Consider the following 20,000-nt stretch of genomic DNA (forward strand, 5'->3'; position numbering starts at 1 on the left):
ATTCTAAATTTTCGATATATTTTTTCTTTATTTTCATGAATTTTCCAAAAATAAAAAATTAAAAAAAAATCAAGGCGGGCGAAAAAAACGATGCGGGCGGGGACGCGAAACATGTTTTTTTTTTTACTTGGCCTAATTAGAAGTAGAACTAGTTTCTGGAAAAAACGGCTTGACAACTTCAATGGAAATGCTAAAGCTAATTGCCAGATTGTCTTTAGTACTACGTGGTGATTCGTCAAAAAAGACGAGTAAAAATAATTGTCGGTACAACATAGTGCATTAGAATGTTATATAGCCTTAGAAATATAACATTATCATCATTATGTATTAGACTCTGAATTATGAGCTTTGACATGTCAAGATCATTTTTAATATAAATATTTGGTAATTTAAATCGATGTTGTAGTAAAATACATAATTATTAAGGTGAATATGTCGTTGTTCTAGGTCATAGATAATTGATCTCATGAGACCTTAACACAATACTTTTATCATTCGTAGCTGCATCTTTTCAGTAGTATACACCAATCTTTTCTTCATATGTACAGTACCAGGCGGAAATTCTATATTATTCAAGAAGTGGTCGCACGAGAGCGATGAACAACTTCTTAATAATGACTGCCTAATTTATCTCACTACACGTCTTATAAAACCATAAAATGTTTGTGTTTGTTAGTGAAAACGAAACGTGTTACTTCCATCCGATATCATTACAAACTGTAATACCCAAGTATTAAATAAGTCAACAACATCAATCAAGTTACCACAAATATAAAAACTACGTTTTTTAAAAGTACATTCTTCGTAAAGGCTTGACAAGTGTAGCAAAGGAATCCTATGTTCCTAAGAATTAAAAAGAAAACTCTATGTCGCCCTCTAGCTTTTTTCAGTTCAACTGTCTGGGCAAAGTGCGGCCAGGCAATAATTTAGTTGCGGCCGCAAAAGTATATTAAAACGCACACCTACCACCTTTGACATTAAAACTGAGCCTAAAGTGGTATAAAAGCAGTGTATGAAAAATTTTGCAAGCACAATTGGAAGTCAAATTTTCATCAAAAGTTTTCTTGCGGCCCTCAGTGTTTCGACCCATTATTATGGCCATCAGTGCCTGTCCTTTCAACTCTTAGTTCGACTCGCATCATAATACTACGTACTGTCATCACTACTCTCTTATAAATAAGATTGCCTGTCTGTAATTACCACACTGATTATGGCAGTCAACCTACTGAAACGTGTATGTTTCTTAAACCTACCAGACTTACACCTGACCTCAGATTTATATTGTCCCAGGCCTGACACGAGAATGTCAACTAATTTTTAATTCGGTGATGAAACCGAGACATATTTTTTTCTTTTATTATTATTATTAGGCTTATTATCCTAATTGTTATTTGCTATTAACTTCACAATTTGGATTGAAATTAAAGCACCGTCTCAGCTGTCCCAAATAACCTACATTATCCTCTCCCAGTGAACAATGTATTTGTACCGAATCACCTACACCTCCTTTCTTTGTACCTTTTACAGTTCCTCAACTACTTTAATTACCAAAACCCTCTCCCCTATACCGTGTTCGGTGTCCATGTACAGTACTTCCTCTTACATGCAATATATATTTCACACTTATTGTAGCTTTTTAGATTTCTTATTTTGAAATCGTAACTCCCTTACTTAAACCGGCGTCGCCACCTTAGCAGTGCACGGTAGTAGAGCCGAGGCTTACCATAGGTGGATGATACTGGACCCCCAGCGGTATCCGACCAGTTGGTCGAAGTCCAGTTTGCCAAAATCCGGCTTGCCGAATTTAGGCCACTTAGCCGAAACCCAGTTTGCCGAATCCAGTTCACCGAAAACATAAATCCCAGTTGGCCGAAACCCGGTTTGCCGAACCCAATTTGCCGAATTTTGCCGTCACCGCCGTACAGTAGCGCAGCACAATAATATTTTGAACTAACTGTAGACCTAATAATGGAAATTATGTAGGCGAAACTGAATGTAAACTCAGACTTAACAACTCATAGGGCTACATACCAACACTCCCGTTTTGGTGACCTGACTCCTGGCCATTTTTTTTCTCACGTGTTTTCACATGCTCTCCCTGTTTACAAAGAAAATTGCATAGGCGTAAGTTTATATTAATTTCTCTGATTTTTTTTTTGCAATAAAATACTACGAAAAACAATATTTACGTTATCTTTCAATATTTTTCTCGACGAGAGCATCGCCTCTCCTTGACTCTTAAATGAAGGTAAATAATAATTACGACTAGATTGTTGAATAAAGAATAGTGACGTAACTGGACCAGAGCTTACGTTTTTTTTTTTGTTTGTTTTTTTTTGTTTGTTTTTTTTTTTGTCTTTCGTGGGGATCACCCACCTTTATTTGTCCTCTTTTTTCATGATTTTCAATTTTCGTTTTCTCTCCTATTATACAGTGATCTTATGCTGTACCAATATTTACATATGCGTTCACAATTCAAAAACAATTTTGCATTTATACATTATTACAATATAAAACAAATTTAAAAGAAAAATTATTGAATTTCATAAGCATACGTTTTATTTTAAGTAGGAGAAAATTGCACATTTCCCGTAATTCTTTTCCTCTATGCCTATACATACATGCAATATATGTATTATACAAACATACACCTACACACACACACACAAATACATACATAAATACACCAACAAACCCACACCCACGCCCACCCAGAGCTTACGTTTAATAATTAGACATGAATTTTACAGTTGCTAAAATACCGGCCCAGTAATTATCTGTATCAAGTTAAGCTCATTGAAAACGCTTTTTATGAAAAGCATTGAATCCAGAATTTGTATCTTGTATTAAAAAGGCCAGCAAATGAGAAATTGACCCATAAAGACATAACCACACAAGAAAAATGATGTTAACATCAATAATTATATTATTGGAATACACATCATTAGAATCATGAGATTTACCCTTATAATGGGCCTGAATAAATAGCTAAAGCTTCCAGGAAGTTACACCCCCCGGACCCCCATTTAATGGGGAAACTCCCCTCTCCCCACAGGCCAAGGCCTTCGGTGGTGTTTCGCGCCAAATTATCGGGTTTATTACTATCAAAATTTGGCATGTATGACAACTACAAACAAATTAGTTAAGGACCATACTAACCAAAAGACCAAAAGGGCTTCCCTGAGTGTTGCTTACCGCTTTAATTTACCGTACCATATTATCAGTGATTTAGGCTTTTGAATCTTATGCACCAATTTCAAATCTATTAAGGCTAGAAGATGTGATGAGATCGTTGGTTCCTTTGTCTTAAATATAATGTTAATTGTTTAAACAAAGATTAAGTGAATATTCTTATATATATTTATATATAATATATATATATATATGCCTGTATATATATATGCATACACATATATATACACACACATACACACACACACACACACATATATATATATATATATATATATATATATATATATATATAAAAAAAAAATATCTCAATTTTTTGTGAAACAGTGCTCAATCCCACTGAAAAATCTATCTCTTATACACATCTAGATGTGTATCTCAATTCATTCCATTTTATTCGAGACTACTGGTAGCTTTATGTGCTACACACAATCATCAGGTCTGTATGAACAAGGTGTTATGCTATAGAGATTTAAAATGGATGATCATAAAGGTAATTTATGCATAACCTGCACAGTACATATAAAATAGTTATAAGAATTTGCATAATCGTAACCTGTATATGGACAAATAGCTGTTGTCACAAACAAATAGGTGCATATAATATAAATCAAGGTAGCCGTTAACACACTGTTAACGGCTACCTTGATTTATATTATATGCACCTATTTGTTTCTAGCCGTACCTATTGTGTAATAGAGTGTATCTGGTGATATTTGAATCTGTTCAACCATGAAGCCTCTGTGGTCTAGTGGTTATGACACTCGCTTTGACAGCGAGAGGTCGCAGGTTCGAGTCCCGCCGGAGGCATGTTATTACACAATTTCTTTATTCATTTATTTACAGGACTACATTCGTTGAGAGCTATGCTTATTTATTAAGTCCTTTATTCGAACACTGTATTTACCTTTCTTTGATGATATATATATATATATATATATATATAAAAAAAAAATATCTCAATTTTTTGTGAAACTCCATCGTGAACTTTATGCTGCTGTTAATGTTTCATTGCTTTTAACTGATTTTCGGCAAACTGGGTTCGGCAAACTGGATTTCGGCCAACTGTGATTCATTGTTTTTGAGTCGGCAAATTGGTACTCGGCAAATTGGAATACGACAAAAGTAGTCTCGGCAATCTGGCATTCGGTAATCTGGATTTCGACCATCTGGCCTAGAACCGTTCGCAGTTTGTTTGATGGCATTTTTAACCGCCGTCTTACTTCATCACTTGAACGTGTTAATTTCATATTTATTTAAAAAATTGTATTTAGTTTTTTTTTGCCCTTTTTTAGTATGAGAATATAAACCGCGGAAAATTCGAAAGACTAAGCCAGTATATATCCTAAAAACTATCCAGAAGCAGAAGAATCAGCACTTTGAAGCCTGAGAGAAACAAAACTAAAAATGGTTTCTTGGTGCCAAAAACCCAAAGTCATAGTGGCTAACAACTGAAGCATTCTGCATTTAGTGTACATTGTTTTGTTGAAAGGCACCCACAGCTTTTTTACCTGTCCCTAGTGCAGTGCTGTAATGCAGTGCTGGCCTATAGTGTACAGTATTTAGTATTGAAGCATCCACTCATTCCCCGTTTAAAATTGGTGCCAGCACTAAGTCCCCTTCCTTGCTCCTAGTGTAAAGAGCCTAGTGTAGAATTATTTGGTATTCACAACGTAAGTTTTAACCTTAGAAAACTTGTCCAAATGGAAACTCGCCCTCTTAACCCTTCACTTCCATCCCGCCGCCATTGTTCTACATCTTTTCGCTACTCTAGGGACTGCATTCCGACCTCTCACATGTCAGAATTTCTCGTTTTACTTCATCTTTCCTTCCATGCTCTCTGAACCTCACATATTCAATTTCTCTTGACTATCTTAGATTTGCTCCTCCACTTTCAAAATGCACCTCGACTTTTTGTGTTGTGTTTCTTTTTTAATTATTTTATTTAATAGGATTTATATAGCGCAAATATCCAGAAAACTGCTCAAGGAACCTTTTCCCTGGTCATTGGATACAGAATCCATCATACACAATGTGTAACCTCTTCCCCTCCCTGAGGAGTATTCCTAGTTATGCGCGTAATCTTCACTACTAATTTCATTCCGAATCATTCACCTACCAGGTACCCATTTATACTCCTGGGTGAAGAGAGGCAAATTGCAGAAAAATGTCTTGCCTAAGGACACAAGCAATGTCACGAGCATCCGTCTCGAACCTACAGCCAACCTTCCGATTGAAAGTCCAACGCCTTACACGCTGCGCCACCCGTTTTGAGTGTTGTATATTGTGAACTAGTGAGAAAGCGGATATAGGGCCATGTTGGCTATCGTAGTAATACAAGAAATTGATTGAATTGAACTGGAAACAGATAGAAAAGAAAAGAACACAAAATATTTGTTTTTCTGACTTACAGACGTTTTAATACGACTATCCTTGATTACCAGCCAATTTAAAGGTCTATGAAAACAATATTTTTTAAACTTAACTGTCAAATTATTTACAGGGATTATATTTTTCATATTAAAAATTTTAATTGTAATTTAAAAAAAAAAAACATGATTTATATTTTTCTTTCATGACTGGTAGTACATATCTTAATACAGGCAGTGGTCGCATGCAGTCAAGATGTAGACCGTCTGAGATATTTTATTATGCTTTTCGAATAACCCTCGCATGAGACTTAGGCGGGATAAGGGACAATGTATCCGCTATATGTCTGGTTACTGGCCCTGCAATGTGTGGCTGCCGCGGGTCTCTAGGGGCTAAGCTAACTATTTGGAATTGGACAAAAAACAATTGATTGACAAATTCCTAGACGATGTTCAGGATTTGGAAGGACCTTGGATTGCCATACTCTATGTTATACGCCTACTAAGCCATCAATGGCATGGGGAGAGATGACAGTGGAGAAGTTGGCAACCAATGACCTTCCTGGTGGCAGAAAAATAAGATAAACAAATAGGAAAATATAATGAAAGTGCTCAAATATGAGCATATGATGTCATAATTGTATCAATCAACAGAGAGCTCCATTTTCATTTGGATGTGGACTCCCATAGGAAAAATATGTATGATCCGCCCCTTACTATAAATCAATCACTGAACATTTTTAAGTATAACATTAATAATTAAATGAGCACTGTTGCTATTATTTACCTATTTGTTTATATGTATATTTAAACCTATTACTATTTTTTTTTATTATTCTCTACATTTAGATACTTATTCATTCTCACCACAAAGGATTTACTGTAAATACAGCAGTTTATTTTGGACGTAATGCCTTAATTAATGTAATGTAATTAATCAATTAATTGTCTCCTTGTTACTACTATAGTAATTTCTTATTGTATCTTGTTTAGGTAGAAGAGGAAAGAAGGGTAGGCCTACTTAATATTTTGTATTGTTTTAGGAAATGAGGAGTAAAGTTAACTACAGTACTATATAGTTTGGACGGGTAATATTCGAACTGTTCATTGGTGAGAGGCGGACAGAAATAATTTAACCTGCTTGAGTTAGGTTGAAGTTTTAGTAGTTCTTATTCAGTTTGATGTTATCTTGTAATCGTTTTTTAATAATAATAATAATAATTATTATTATTATTATTTTATTATTATTATTATTTTATTATTTATTATTATATTATTATTATTATTATTATTATTATTTTTATGGTACCATTGACTTGCCACAACAAAGAGTCAATATAAAATGTTATTTGCCTTTTTTGCACCTGCAAATAGGAAATAAACGATAGCACTTAAAATTTGCTCTTACAAAATACCATTTACTAAATTGAAAACGATTGATACCTTATAAATCAAGCGACTCAGATGTATTGAATTTCGTATTTTCGATATTTAACTGATGATTTGAATGAGCAAGCTCTTTGAAATGAAACTGAGAAAGCAAAGCAGCATCACATTCTATGACTTTTTATTATTTCGCTCTTCAAAACGTTGATCAGCACACTAATACTGGGTCTCTAAGATAAACAAAGCGCCATAAAATCATACATTTCTTTGAGTTCTAAGAATACCATTTGGTTTGCTTGACTATAATGAATTCGCTTCTTGAGAATTACACTGCACATTAAAAATAACTTGGATCAAGTTTTGCCAAAAAATGTGTTTTGTTTTGTTTGTTCTCAAGCTCAATATTGTATTAGTTTTTGGCCCCTACAAAACAAGCATGCAGTAACAGTTTGGCCCGTAAAATTACACAACCGTAACACATTTAGTTTTTGTATGGTTTTTTTTTTTATATTCCACACTATAACTATTTAAATTAACACATGCAAAGTACACAGAGAGTCAAATTTGTATACCGTTAACATTTGAATATAGAAAACCCGATTAAAACCTTCACCCAATACCGTAGTTTACCGTAACTAACCAAATTGAATACAACTAAATGGGATTTACTATAAATTATATTACAAGTAACTGTGAATCTCGACGTGTTATAACAATACATTATTTTATTCGATTGAACCTAACCTGAATTATTTTAACCAACCTAGAGAAATCTCCGGTTTCTATCGTCACGTACTTCAAATTGCGTCATTTCAGTTTCAATAATCTCGTAATCTAAAATTAATCTACTAGCATGCCGGCCTCTCAAAAATAATAGTCACTGTGAAGTACATGAATTATACGTATAAAAAAGGATTTTACAAACTATACAAGCTACCAACTCCTGATGTAAACTGAACTAGGAAAGAGTGCTTCAATGCCCACGTTTATCTTTGTTATTAATTTTTTCCTTCTTCAATGGTGCCACTGATTACATAGGATATGAGTTATATAAAATGAAATTGGCCTGGAGCGAAGCAGTTTGCGCAATGTGCATGGCTGCTGTCTGCTTATTCCTAGATAGATGGTGTTGGATGCATTACATTTTAATGCGTTGTATACCCCAATAGGCTCTAATATTTAAAATCTGTAGAACGAATGTAACAGCCAAAAATAGGATAAACATTTTCTTGAAAAAGGTATTTCAATTGGGCACTCTGGTTTCAAGCCCCCTAATTTGTTTGTTTTTGTTTTGTGGCTACTTTTTTGCACTTTATATAATATTTTGGAACGATGGGCATGTGTTCTGGCTTTGAGAAATGCTACAACCATAATATGGTGGACTGACCCCCATATCCTGTGCAATTTAATTTTAATTTCCTTGATTCTTGATATTTTTTATGTCGTTGATGACAAAAAAAAATGTAAAAAATAACAAAAAGAGAAAGAAATAAAGGTGGGTGAAATCCCCACAAAAGAGAAAAAAAAAATGGTCATGTATCTGAAATTATTGTCGCAATAATGCGATTACATTGTTAATGATGTTATTGAGGATTTAATTAAGTGAATTTTTATGGCAAAACAAAAATCAACGTTTCTCTCTTCAGGATTATGGGATACAAGAACATATCAACATCGATATTAAAATTAATCAGCTAAGGACTCAATGCCACAATTTATTATCTCGTCAAAATTATAGAGTGACCTTTTATTGTTAGTTGACATCAACATTGTAAAAGCTTGTAAACCCGCATAGCAAACACAGATTTTTTTTTGTTTATGGTCTCCCTGGCGATAAAGTTAAAAAGTAGCAATTGGCTTATTTTATATTATATATTGGATTTTACATTAAAATGTCTCAGGTAGCTGCCCATGTAAAATGTATTATATTTCGTCATTCACTATATTCACAATGTATTCTTGCGCTACACGGTCCTCTATTGTTTATTGTCCATCGAGGTATAGGCCTATTTGCAACTAGATGGAGCGCCAAACAATCAGTGCCATAGGTCTACTAGGGCCTAGGCATGGGTATAATAAAACGATCCGCACAATAGCATTCTAAAATTAAGGCTGTGCTACTAGCATTATAATAAATACGAGCGGGTGCCGTGGCTGAATGGCACAGTTGGATTTTACGTAATCGTTTGATCCTCCCCACAACTGCACTCTTAGAAAAAAGGGTTCTTCAGATGTTTTAGGCTGTCTTTTATAATGGAACCCTCGTGTAAAAAGGTCTTTATTTCAAAGGGTTAAAAACACTTTAACGAACCTATTCTGCGTCATTTTCTAACCTTTAAAGGCTCCATATACAGGACAGCTGAAGAACCCCTAAAGCACACTTTTTTTTCTCAGAGTATGTAATTTAATATTTATGTTCTAATTTGTTTTGGTAAGGTCTGTTTTCCTTGAGTTAATTTAATATTCATTATTTAGGCAAAAAAGTAAGAAATAGAGTCTTTAAAAAAATGGCTCAATTCTACAAGCTTAAGCGCACACGCTTGTGATGTTTCACAAGTTTCGTTCTTTTTTCTTTTTAAGATAATATTTGAATTTTTGTGTGTCATTCGTATATTGTAAATTCAGTCGTTTCAGTCTTGCACTGCTGAATGACTTTATGTTCTTATACCTGAATGAAATAAAATAAAATTGCAATGGCCTGGATGTGTTCGTCCGTACGTTTGTAACTCTGACCTCATCAAATTCGTAGAAAGTTCAAGAAAACTTTGAATTTCCGAACACCTGTTGGTTATGAATGTTTGCATAGGCCTACATGTAATAAGGTCATGTAATTATGCCCTATTGTTTGAAAATATTTTTAGATAGGTATTGAACACGAGAAAATCGTTACCGCCCTCTATTCAAGATTCAGAATGCTACCGTAAATGGTACAGTGGATTATTGAATGTTTATTTTGATCAAAAAAGCTAGATATGCAATTTCATGACCTCTCCAAACGATAAGTGGACTATTTACACTTTATAATATGCATTTATACATTGTACGTATATATACGTTCCGTATGTATGTAGGCATCAATGGGATTGAGAGTATGTTTCAATGAGAAATGTAACAAATACCACACGCTAAATAACACGTAAAAACTATATTTGCAATGAAACCTAATTTTGCGTAATACCGGCAGAGAATGGCTTCGAACCTGATTGAAAAACACTACCCTAAGCCGCTTTCAATTTCATTGTTTTTGTAAACTTATATAAATGCTAGCAAAGATTAAATTTGTTAAAAATTTGTTTAGTGACAATAACATCGGAAGTGACATAATCTAAAATTATGTTTCGAGGTGAAAACTAACATACTTCATCTACAAACTTATTGGTCTCATATTACAGTATTTGTATTAGGATACAGTTTAGGTTTATGCGTTGGGCGTGTGTGCGGGTGTTAAATTGGTGTATATGTGCGTTGTTTCTTGCGTTTAACAGAATGAAACATTTAAATTAGGGCATTAGTAATTGAACCTTGCACTTCTACTGTGCGCAATTGTTTCTAACAGTCAAAAAATACAAAGCAATAAAAAGAGATTATCAGATGTCACAATAAAAGAGCCATTATTGAGAAATATTGCATATAAACAATCAAGTCCCCTTCCCTTCATCTGTCGTAAATTTAACTTTTAAGCCTTGCGACAAGGTGGCTCACGTCAGCTAGTTGCGCGAACGTACGTATACACTCGAGCTGCATCGTAACCAATTGAGCCTATTTTAGAATGATTACATTTAATCATGGACAGATGGATAAAAGCTGGCTTGAAGTCAATGATTACATAACATGGCTTTTTTGTTTCAATGATTGACCCAGACTAAAATCTACTAAAAAAAAAATCACAGTCCATGAAAATAGCACATGATAGGTGTGCGTAGCCTACTGTTGGTCATATTGAATAGTGAGTGCATAGAAAATTTAGTTTAGTTTCAGGGTTCCTCAGTCCACCGTTGATCATACCTCTCCTCTAAACTCCTCCGCCACTTTCTGCCTGATGTTTCTTTAAACCAATATTTCCTGTATTTTTCAAGTCATTTCTCCACCTCTGTTTCTGTCCATCTGTTATCTGTAGTTCTGATCACATGACCTGCACATCTCCACTTCTTTTTTACCACTTCTGACATGACATCATTCACACCTGTTCTCCGTCTTATTGCTGTACATGGTATTCTAAGAATATGAAGCAAAGAACTATTCACAAATGTAGGGATAAGTATTTTAAACCAAAATTAAAATTTTAATCACACACAATTATAATTGTTTAGTCACAAAAATATCTTAACTTTTTTTTACCTGCTGGGTTCCTCTGATCAAAACAAGTTTGCTATCACATCTCCAATTTGTCTAATCAGTGAACACATTTCATTTGCATTTAATGCAAAACCATGCTTTCTGATTTTTATATGATGTAATTTTGGTTGGTGGTTTTTCGAATCTTTTCTTCCATGTGTACTTCCAAGATAGACAAATAAAAATATATACAGATAAGACACATAGATGGACAGACACACGACATACCAACGGAAGTATTTTGGCTGTATACGTTACTGAATAGTATTATAAGTTTATAATACTGACGTGTAAAATATTATTTTTACTATGTTTAATTCGTATGAAAACAGGAAATTTAACCTATAATGCATTAGAATACTTCAACCTCAAGTAGATGCAATACGTAAATTGATTTGCTGTTTATATTGAGCCCAAACCCAGAACCATTTCGATTTTATTCGTACGGGAAATCTACTCATGCTGCAATCTCTATAAAAATTGCTAAATGCCCTGAACTCGTGACTCAATCCACGGACCTTTAAACAAACTATTGTCACAACTGTCAATCATATTGTCTGCACGATTTGGCAGCGATATCTATCAGAGTTTTGAAATGAATAATGGTGAATAGTATAGCTATATTGATTGTCATATAAGCAGTGCATTAAATTGATGTTCTCGTGAAGTTAATTATATTAGTGTTGTAATAAAAAGAAGTTGATTTATATTTTAGGGTAAATACTGAAATATGTTTTTTTTTTGTCTATTTCTTAAATGTTTCTTATCAATTTTATACTCATGTCTACTTTTTTTCATAATAATTATAAGTGTTTTAATTCTATATTTACCTGTAATATTTGTTTCTAATTTCTTTCTTAATGTCCCTGTTCGTAGACTTCGTTCTAAACCTATTTTAAATGTACAATTTTCACGTGTTAATGTTTGTAAAAATGGTATTTTTTGTAGACTGCAATCCCTTAATTAATAATTGTGTTTGTGATAATCCTGAATTTGATATTTGATAGTTTTTCTAAGTTTAAGTCTATTGCATTCGAGTCGGTTAAACAATACAATATCTATTGTATTTTTAAATATTTTTTTACTGATATTGTGTAAGTTTTATATCTTGTATATTTCCATCCTGTAATTGGTGTATACACTGTTGAATGTGCAATAAATAAATGAATAAATAAATAAATAAAATATGTTTGAAGATATAAATATTTTTTTAGTTTATTAAAGTAGTTATTGTATCTATGAATACTATTTTTGTTATAATTTTAGATAATAATGATACTTATAATAATGATAATAATAATAATAATAATAATAATAATGAGGATTGTAAAACAATAACTACAATGAAAGCTACATATATGGTCAATACGATCATTACATCCTTAATTTAAACTGTGATTTGTATCACTTATGATGATGACAATAGTAATGTTATTGGTATTTTTAATGATAATGATAAAGTAATGGTAGTGATAATTATAATGATAATGGTGCTGGCATTGGTTGTGGAAGTGCTACAGTAATTGTAATTGAAAGAGATCATAAAACAATATATATATATATATATATATATATATATATATAGATGTGTATAAGAGACAGGTGTATGATTGTCATGTAATTAGGTATTAATAGGCAAATGGGAAACACATATATGCCTATACTATTGATAAAAAGATAAAGCAATTAATGTATTATTAAAAAATGTAATGAATGAGTCTATGAGTGTGCTTAACAATCACAGAAGACATTACACTGGCTTTATGTTTCTTAACAAATGATATTTTTATAACTGTAATTTAGTTTCCTAATTTTATATTAATTTCCATACTTAATGCCTCCGTTATATTACAGTGTTTGTTTTTCTTTTTGTAAAGTTAAGAATTTGCAATTTATTTACTTGTTTACCAACACAGTATAACAGTTTGTTTTGTTTTACAGAATAATTTGTCTCCAATTACCCTAAGAAATATATAGGTCTATTATTTTTTTTTCTCTTTTTAATTACCGTATACTTTTATATGTTTATTTTGATATTATTCAATTGTTATCTTATTTATAATTCTCGTAAAATATTTTTTCTTTTGATAAATGATTTCATTTTTTTTTTAATTATTGTTTTGTGTGTGTGATATAAATGCTTTATAATTGTACTATTAAATGTAGTCTATTGTGTTGTGTTTTCCGACCTTGTGTGTATTTTTATTCTTTTTAATATTTTCACAAGTAAGTGGAGATTTCTTTCGCTACGGTATCTGTTTTAAGATTTAAAAAAAGTGCTAAAATAGTTTAATAATAAATATTGTATCATTATCAAACTTGACTATCATCAACATAAGTATTTGCTTAGCACAGAGTTTTGTGGTAATGCTTTTAGTCTATAAAGGGAGATTTATTTTCACTGTTTGTATAAAAATGTATAAATAGTGCTACAAATAGTTTAATAATAAAGATTGTATCATCATCGAAGTTGGCTAGCAGCATAAAGTATTTTCTCAGCACAGAGTTTTGTGATAATGCTGGAACAAGATAGATGCTTACAATATTAATACAGTATAGCATAGGCCTATATATTTATATGCAGGCCTATATATATACAAATATATATAATATATTATATCATAGGCCTATATAGGTTATATATATATAAAGGCTATATAATATATATAGGCTATATATATATATATATCGTATGTTGCTATGCGTGTACACTAAACATGCGTAGGCGTGTGAGTGATGTGCGAATGCGACGTGCGCGTAAACGTATTATTTGCACTTAAAACTAACACACTGGCGGAAGTTATATGATACCTAACCTTAAAATGTTCAAAATTGAATGAATCAAGCTTTGTATTTCGATGCGTACGTCATCCCTACCTTACATATTGCCACCTCATAACTGTGACGATGCTGACCATGTTACTATGACAAATATGTTCACGTGTTAAATGGGTTGGCCTATGGAAGCTAATTGATTCCTGCATTTAAATAGACGGTTACTGGAGTCAGTGAAGCTGATTGCATTCCGTACTTCCAACGAAATAGACTATTGTTTACAAGTGGATTTTTCGCACGCCTCCTCTCATTCATCATCAATACGTTGTCTCAATCAATACATATTCGTGTCTCATTGCTAACTACTCTCACCTCCAGCCTAACTCCACTTGTCCGGTTTTTTTTTTCGTCACTGATCGACCAGCTCGTCACAATATACACACATTATTCGATTTGCGATCGAAAAGTAATGGGAATATATAGTTACTAGTGTTTATGTAAATATGACGGTGTGCCTATAACTGCAAAGCAGTTTCTGTGGAATCTTTGGTAGCAGTTCTCAGCTAGCAGTTCGACAAATTGTTGTGACAGTATAATTGGTTGTTTGACGCTCGAACGACAGCACGATGAACGGGTCGTCATTATTTCTTTCTCTTTGTATTCTACTAGTTTGTTTCTTTAACTCTTATGAAGCGTTTCTTTTACGAAATCCCTCATCTGAGCCGGAAGAGTATTTAGTTGACGCAAGCTCAGATTGGAATAGACAGGTTAGCTTAATAACAAAACAGGTAAGTGGACGCTTTTGATTTTAAATAAATATTGACAAAAGTATAGGTCATTATATTTTTAATAATCCTTCTATGCCGAATTGTTTGGCTTATTACTGTATACAACTGGTCTGAAACAAAATTATTATTATCATAACGTAAAATTAGATAAAGCAGAAAATTAAAAAAAAATCTTATTATTAGCATCTTTTTGTTATTAGCGCAATGTGCAAGATACAACATAGCCCTACTATATCTTTTCTATGTATGTCATTTTTTTTAAAGTTGCTTGAAACCGTAATAAATACAGCATTGCTTAAACATGTCTACAACGAAAGGTTTATAAAGAATACGCACTTTAATTTGCGGTACTTTAAGCAAGTTATAAACCATGTTACTTGTACCTATATTGATAAATCTATAACTTAGGCCTTCTTATGTGTGGGTGGTCATATTGTTTTCGGCTGTTCTTAGAGGCGTCTTGCATCTTAAATGTGCGGAACGATGTCATAACCATGATTTAACCTTAAGTATAGCAGAACACACATCGCATGGCACTAATTTCTTATTGGATTGTACACGGTAATGGGAGAAAAAACAAATGGCAGTTGTTATTATACATGTATTTTACTACGATGGCGTACGTCAATACATAATACATCTATCAAGTTTAATATTTTAATTGTTAGAGTAATAGAAAAACAATTACGAATTTAATCGGTTAATGAAAAGCCAGCCACTAAAAATATCACCGCTCAGTTTGATGTAATACGATTGTTGAGAATGCTGTTATTGGAGATTGCAACTAGTATTGGCAGATATGAGTGTGTGTGATGTGTGTGTGTTTGTGTTATAATCATATCGATTAAATGGTGGAATAACTAACATAACACTTAAGCTTACCAAGTTTTTAAGCATGTTTGAATAGTTAACCAGCAGTATTATCAAGTTACACGAAGCTATCATTATTTTGCTTGTGAGTGTTAGGTGATGCCTTACCGTGTTAGGACCTGCGTTGGTCTGACGGAAGAAGCAGCTGATATCTTGCTAATCAACTCTATGATCCAATTGACCACTCTATTGATGAGCAACGCACACGGCATGTTTCACTTTCAATTTTCCTTACTTTTTAATCCGTATCTATTAAGGTTTGACTGACCACGCAGTTCCTTTTACATGCTAAAATATACATTTTTCACCCAACATTCTAAAAGCAGTGTAAAAACTGATTTTACCCTAAAGAAAAAAAGCTATTGAAAAATAAATAAATAATCAAACATAAGTTAGGCCTACTGAATTAAAAATTAATTAAACATTTTATAAATCTATTATTCCTGAACCTATGAGAAATATAAATATATGTTCAAGTTACATAGTCATTTTAAACGGGTGAAGTGATATGATGTATACTGAATTAAAACAAACAGGCCTAAATCTTAACACTTTTAAAGCCAATTTTAAACAATTATCAAGGGGAAATACCTACACATTTTAGAAATAACTTGCCAACAAATAAAACACTGTGTAAACCTACATTGTCATATGGATCGTATTGTATACGAATCAAACATTCGTTAAACGTTTCATATAACTGTTGTTTTTAATTGTTTTAGGACTTTACATAAATAATTATAATTTTCCTTGGATCAGTCATTGGAATCAGTGAACCAATGTTGACATAGAGCTTACATTGAGCTGAAAATGTTCTTCGGAATGTTCCAATTCTAGGGAGAAATACCTTACAAAGAAAAAAGCCCTGTCTAGAAAGTCAATGTCAAAGTCAACCCTAATTTTAATTTTTTTTAAAATTCAGTATACATCATATCACTTCACTCGTTTAAAATGACTATGTAATTTGAACTTGTTTTTACCACAGCTTGTGGTATAATAAATAGCTTGCTAAATTAATTTATATAATGTAAACATAAAAATACAGGAAAAAACAAAACCTCCTCAAGCTTTCTAAAGATCTGACGCGTGTGCAAATTTGATTTGCCTAAAAATAATATTAACGCTATTATTGATACTTGTATTTTTTTGAATCAATACTATTGATAATTACGATGTTGATAAGGATGATGATAATAGATGATGATAATGATGATGATATACGGTTTGAATCTCAGTTAACAAAAAATAACAAAATAGTAGAGGAAGGCTTGTTAACGGAAAACAACTTTTTAAGGCTATTTAAAGATCAAACGTCGTGTGCAAATTTGATTTGCCTAAAAGTAATATTAACGTTATTACGGATGCATGTATTGTTTGAATCAATAATAGTAATAACAATGTCGAAAATGATGATGATGATATACTGTGTTAACCTCAGATACCAATAAATAACAAAATAGTATGGGAGGGCTTGTTAACCGGAAACAATTTTCTCTATATTGCATATATGGTGACAAATTATAAGATTATTTTAGGCATAACAGAATCAGCATGATATGCTGAGGATAAATAGTTATATAACACCATATTTAGACGTAGTGTGAGGTATTTTAAACAAGGATATCGGAGTTAAGTACAAACTGAATTAAATAACTATTTAACAGGATAAATTAATAGACGTGTACGTCACTGCCGCCGTGTGTATTCAAATGGTATGAATGAATGTATTGATTACATCAACATTGCTAGCAATTAACAAGACAAAGATCTCTAATGTTAAGTGAATTTCACGCGTGATACATACGTTGGTTATTATAAAATTATATTCACTTGCATGAAGGGGTAGTGTATTTCAATTGCACAGGCTCTTTAAATAGAAACCACTTTCTTGGTTTATTGCTAATTGTCTATAAAGACGATTAGTATAGCCGTCCAATGTAATCCCTGTTAATTCTTTAATCCGTTTCAAATGTACAGTATTATCAGCATTTTTCACATATAATCGCGTAAATACAGGTGTAGAGTTATATCTTTTTATGAACTTCTTACGTTTCTAACTGTAGTGTCACTACGCCATTTTAAAAATAAACTAACCTTCAATGCAGCATTTTCTAAACCTTATACTTAACATTATTGTTTTGTTGCTTTTCTATATACCGTCTATTATATATATGTACTGTTAACTGTTGTGATTTTTATATAGTTTTGCCAACAATGAAGTACAGTAATTTCTTGTACAGTGCTTTTGCTTTAACAATACCAATACAAGTTATGTATTCGGTATTTATGTATTTATAGTTTTAGCTTTATATAAATCTACAAGCGCATATCCAACAACAAACTAAAAAATGATGCTACTTTGTTGCATTGTCGATTAAGAAAAAAGAAACCAATTTCACTACTCACAAACGACTTCACCGGCAAATAATTAGAGACCTCCTTAATAACATCTTAGTTCATTAAGTAACATGCATTAAGATGTAGAGCCTGTAATTATTATTGTCCCGGCTTGAGAAAAAAAAAAGAAGTTGTTTTTGTACACACACAATTTTAATCGCTTGTCTTTTTCGAAATCAACAACGGAAACATACCGCTACAGATTGGATATAAAAGCCTAGTATAGTATGACTAATGGCTGTAAATAGAATTTGTTTTAATGTTAGGAAAAGACGAAAATTAAACCAGAAACTAAATTATAGATAAAAACAATATAAAAGTATTAAAATCAACAAATCCTGTAATACAGTACCAGAGCTAATGAAACAATGTAAAGGAATTTAATATAAATAATATAAATGGTATAGGCCTATTGTATAGTTTGAAAATTCTGGACGTCAAACAATGGGCTGCGTCAGCCAAACTTTTGCCAAATGAAAGAGAGAGCTAGGTTTTACGATTACCATCTAGTAAACTATGCATAATATGGATATAATGGCTTCCTTGTCTGGATATTATCAACTTTTGACCATTTGCGTGATGCATATTACCAGTCAAAATTTTATGGAAGTTCAAATTGTTATTTTACATTAATAGGCGCAGTTTATAAATCTCAAACTACTTAAAAGTATGCGTTTTTTTTAATTCATTTTAACAGAAAATATCTACAAACGATGACCGGAAACCTACCACGTTGACCTTTGAGCTCATTTTTAAGTCACTCATTATGTTTAAAAATATTTTGGTTGTTTATGAATGTTAGTAATTAAATTTATTACCATAAAATCAGAATAACATAATTATAACTTGCTGATTAATGATGATAAATCTATTTTTTATCTAATTCAATGCGTTGATTCTGTAAAGTATTTGGGAACAATATTAATAGGTACTGAGAGGATTAAGATGTTTTGCTCTTGTCCTAACATATTAAATTTAGTTATGTTATGCGCATAACAACCTTAGATGTTTAATCTCTTATAAACATATTATTATACATATGTAACCAAGTTCGGCATATATTGCATCTTGTACCATAAATAAACTAATGTGCCTTTTGGAGAATTACATTAGTTTTCGAGTCATTTATAAAATAGGACTACTTTGAATTACAATAGTTATTTATTTTGTGATAACTATAATTCATTTTCATATTTTTATCGATATTTTGTACAATGAAATTCAAACGGTATCAGAAAATGCTTTAAAAATAGGAGGTTTTTCTGTATCTTGCTCTAGATCTGGTTGAGTAGGCAGTTTCAATATTGACCGTTATATTCACTAAATAGGCCTTTAATATTATTTTACCTGATCAATTAAAGATCTTGCGTGCCTGCCAAGGCGAGATGTTTTAGCGGAAAAACTTTTTGAGAAATATTTAATTCTTTATATATTATTTGTCTTTAGTAAAGGGACAGTTTGGAGGAACTGTACTATGACATTTTATTCTCAAAATAATTAAAATGTCAGCTTTGTCCTACATTCAGCCGGGAGTAAGTTAACAGCAAATCATAGATTAAAGCTTAACTTGATTCAAAGAAAACTCAATTAAAAACGTTCAAAAGGCATATAGTGCGTTAGGATGCGTTTCGCATGAGGCTACACTCAAGTTGTGACGCTTCGCCAACACGTGGACGAAAATGTATTGAACATAATTTACAGAAAAAAAAATCACTTAAAATTTAAATATGAAAAAGAAAAGGGAACAAGGAACGTAATGAAAGCTTCGGGTTTCATTTTAGTAATTAAATTTCAAGACGGCGGAGGGTTGCCCACAAGGTTAACAATGTTGCATTACAATAACGTTATATTCCGATGTGGTTTTGTCTCAGGAAGAATAATACGAAAT

General features: G+C 32.2%; 1 protein-coding gene and 1 non-coding gene across 2 annotated transcripts in view; both read left to right on the forward strand.

Annotated features, from left to right (window-relative positions):
* Positions 1-3,929: 3,929 nt before the first annotated feature.
* Positions 3,930-4,002, forward strand: Trnas-uga. Its single transcript has one exon. It is a non-coding gene; the product is annotated as a tRNA-Ser (tRNA).
* Positions 4,003-14,300: 10,298 nt separating this feature from the next.
* LOC117109631 overlaps positions 14,301-20,000 on the forward strand; it is a 23,552-nt gene continuing 17,852 nt past the window's right edge. The window contains exon 1 of the mRNA XM_033252022.1: positions 14,301-14,845. Within this exon, the coding sequence (XP_033107913.1) occupies positions 14,684-14,845 (162 nt within the window). The 5' untranslated portion in view covers positions 14,301-14,683. The remainder of the gene's footprint in view (positions 14,846-20,000) is intronic.

Source organism: Anneissia japonica, unplaced genomic scaffold (genome assembly GCF_011630105.1).
Source record: "Anneissia japonica isolate Jap-2015-1 unplaced genomic scaffold, ASM1163010v1 scaffold287829_len2072220_cov186, whole genome shotgun sequence".
In the NCBI taxonomy this organism is placed as follows: domain Eukaryota; kingdom Metazoa; phylum Echinodermata; class Crinoidea; order Comatulida; family Comatulidae; genus Anneissia; species Anneissia japonica.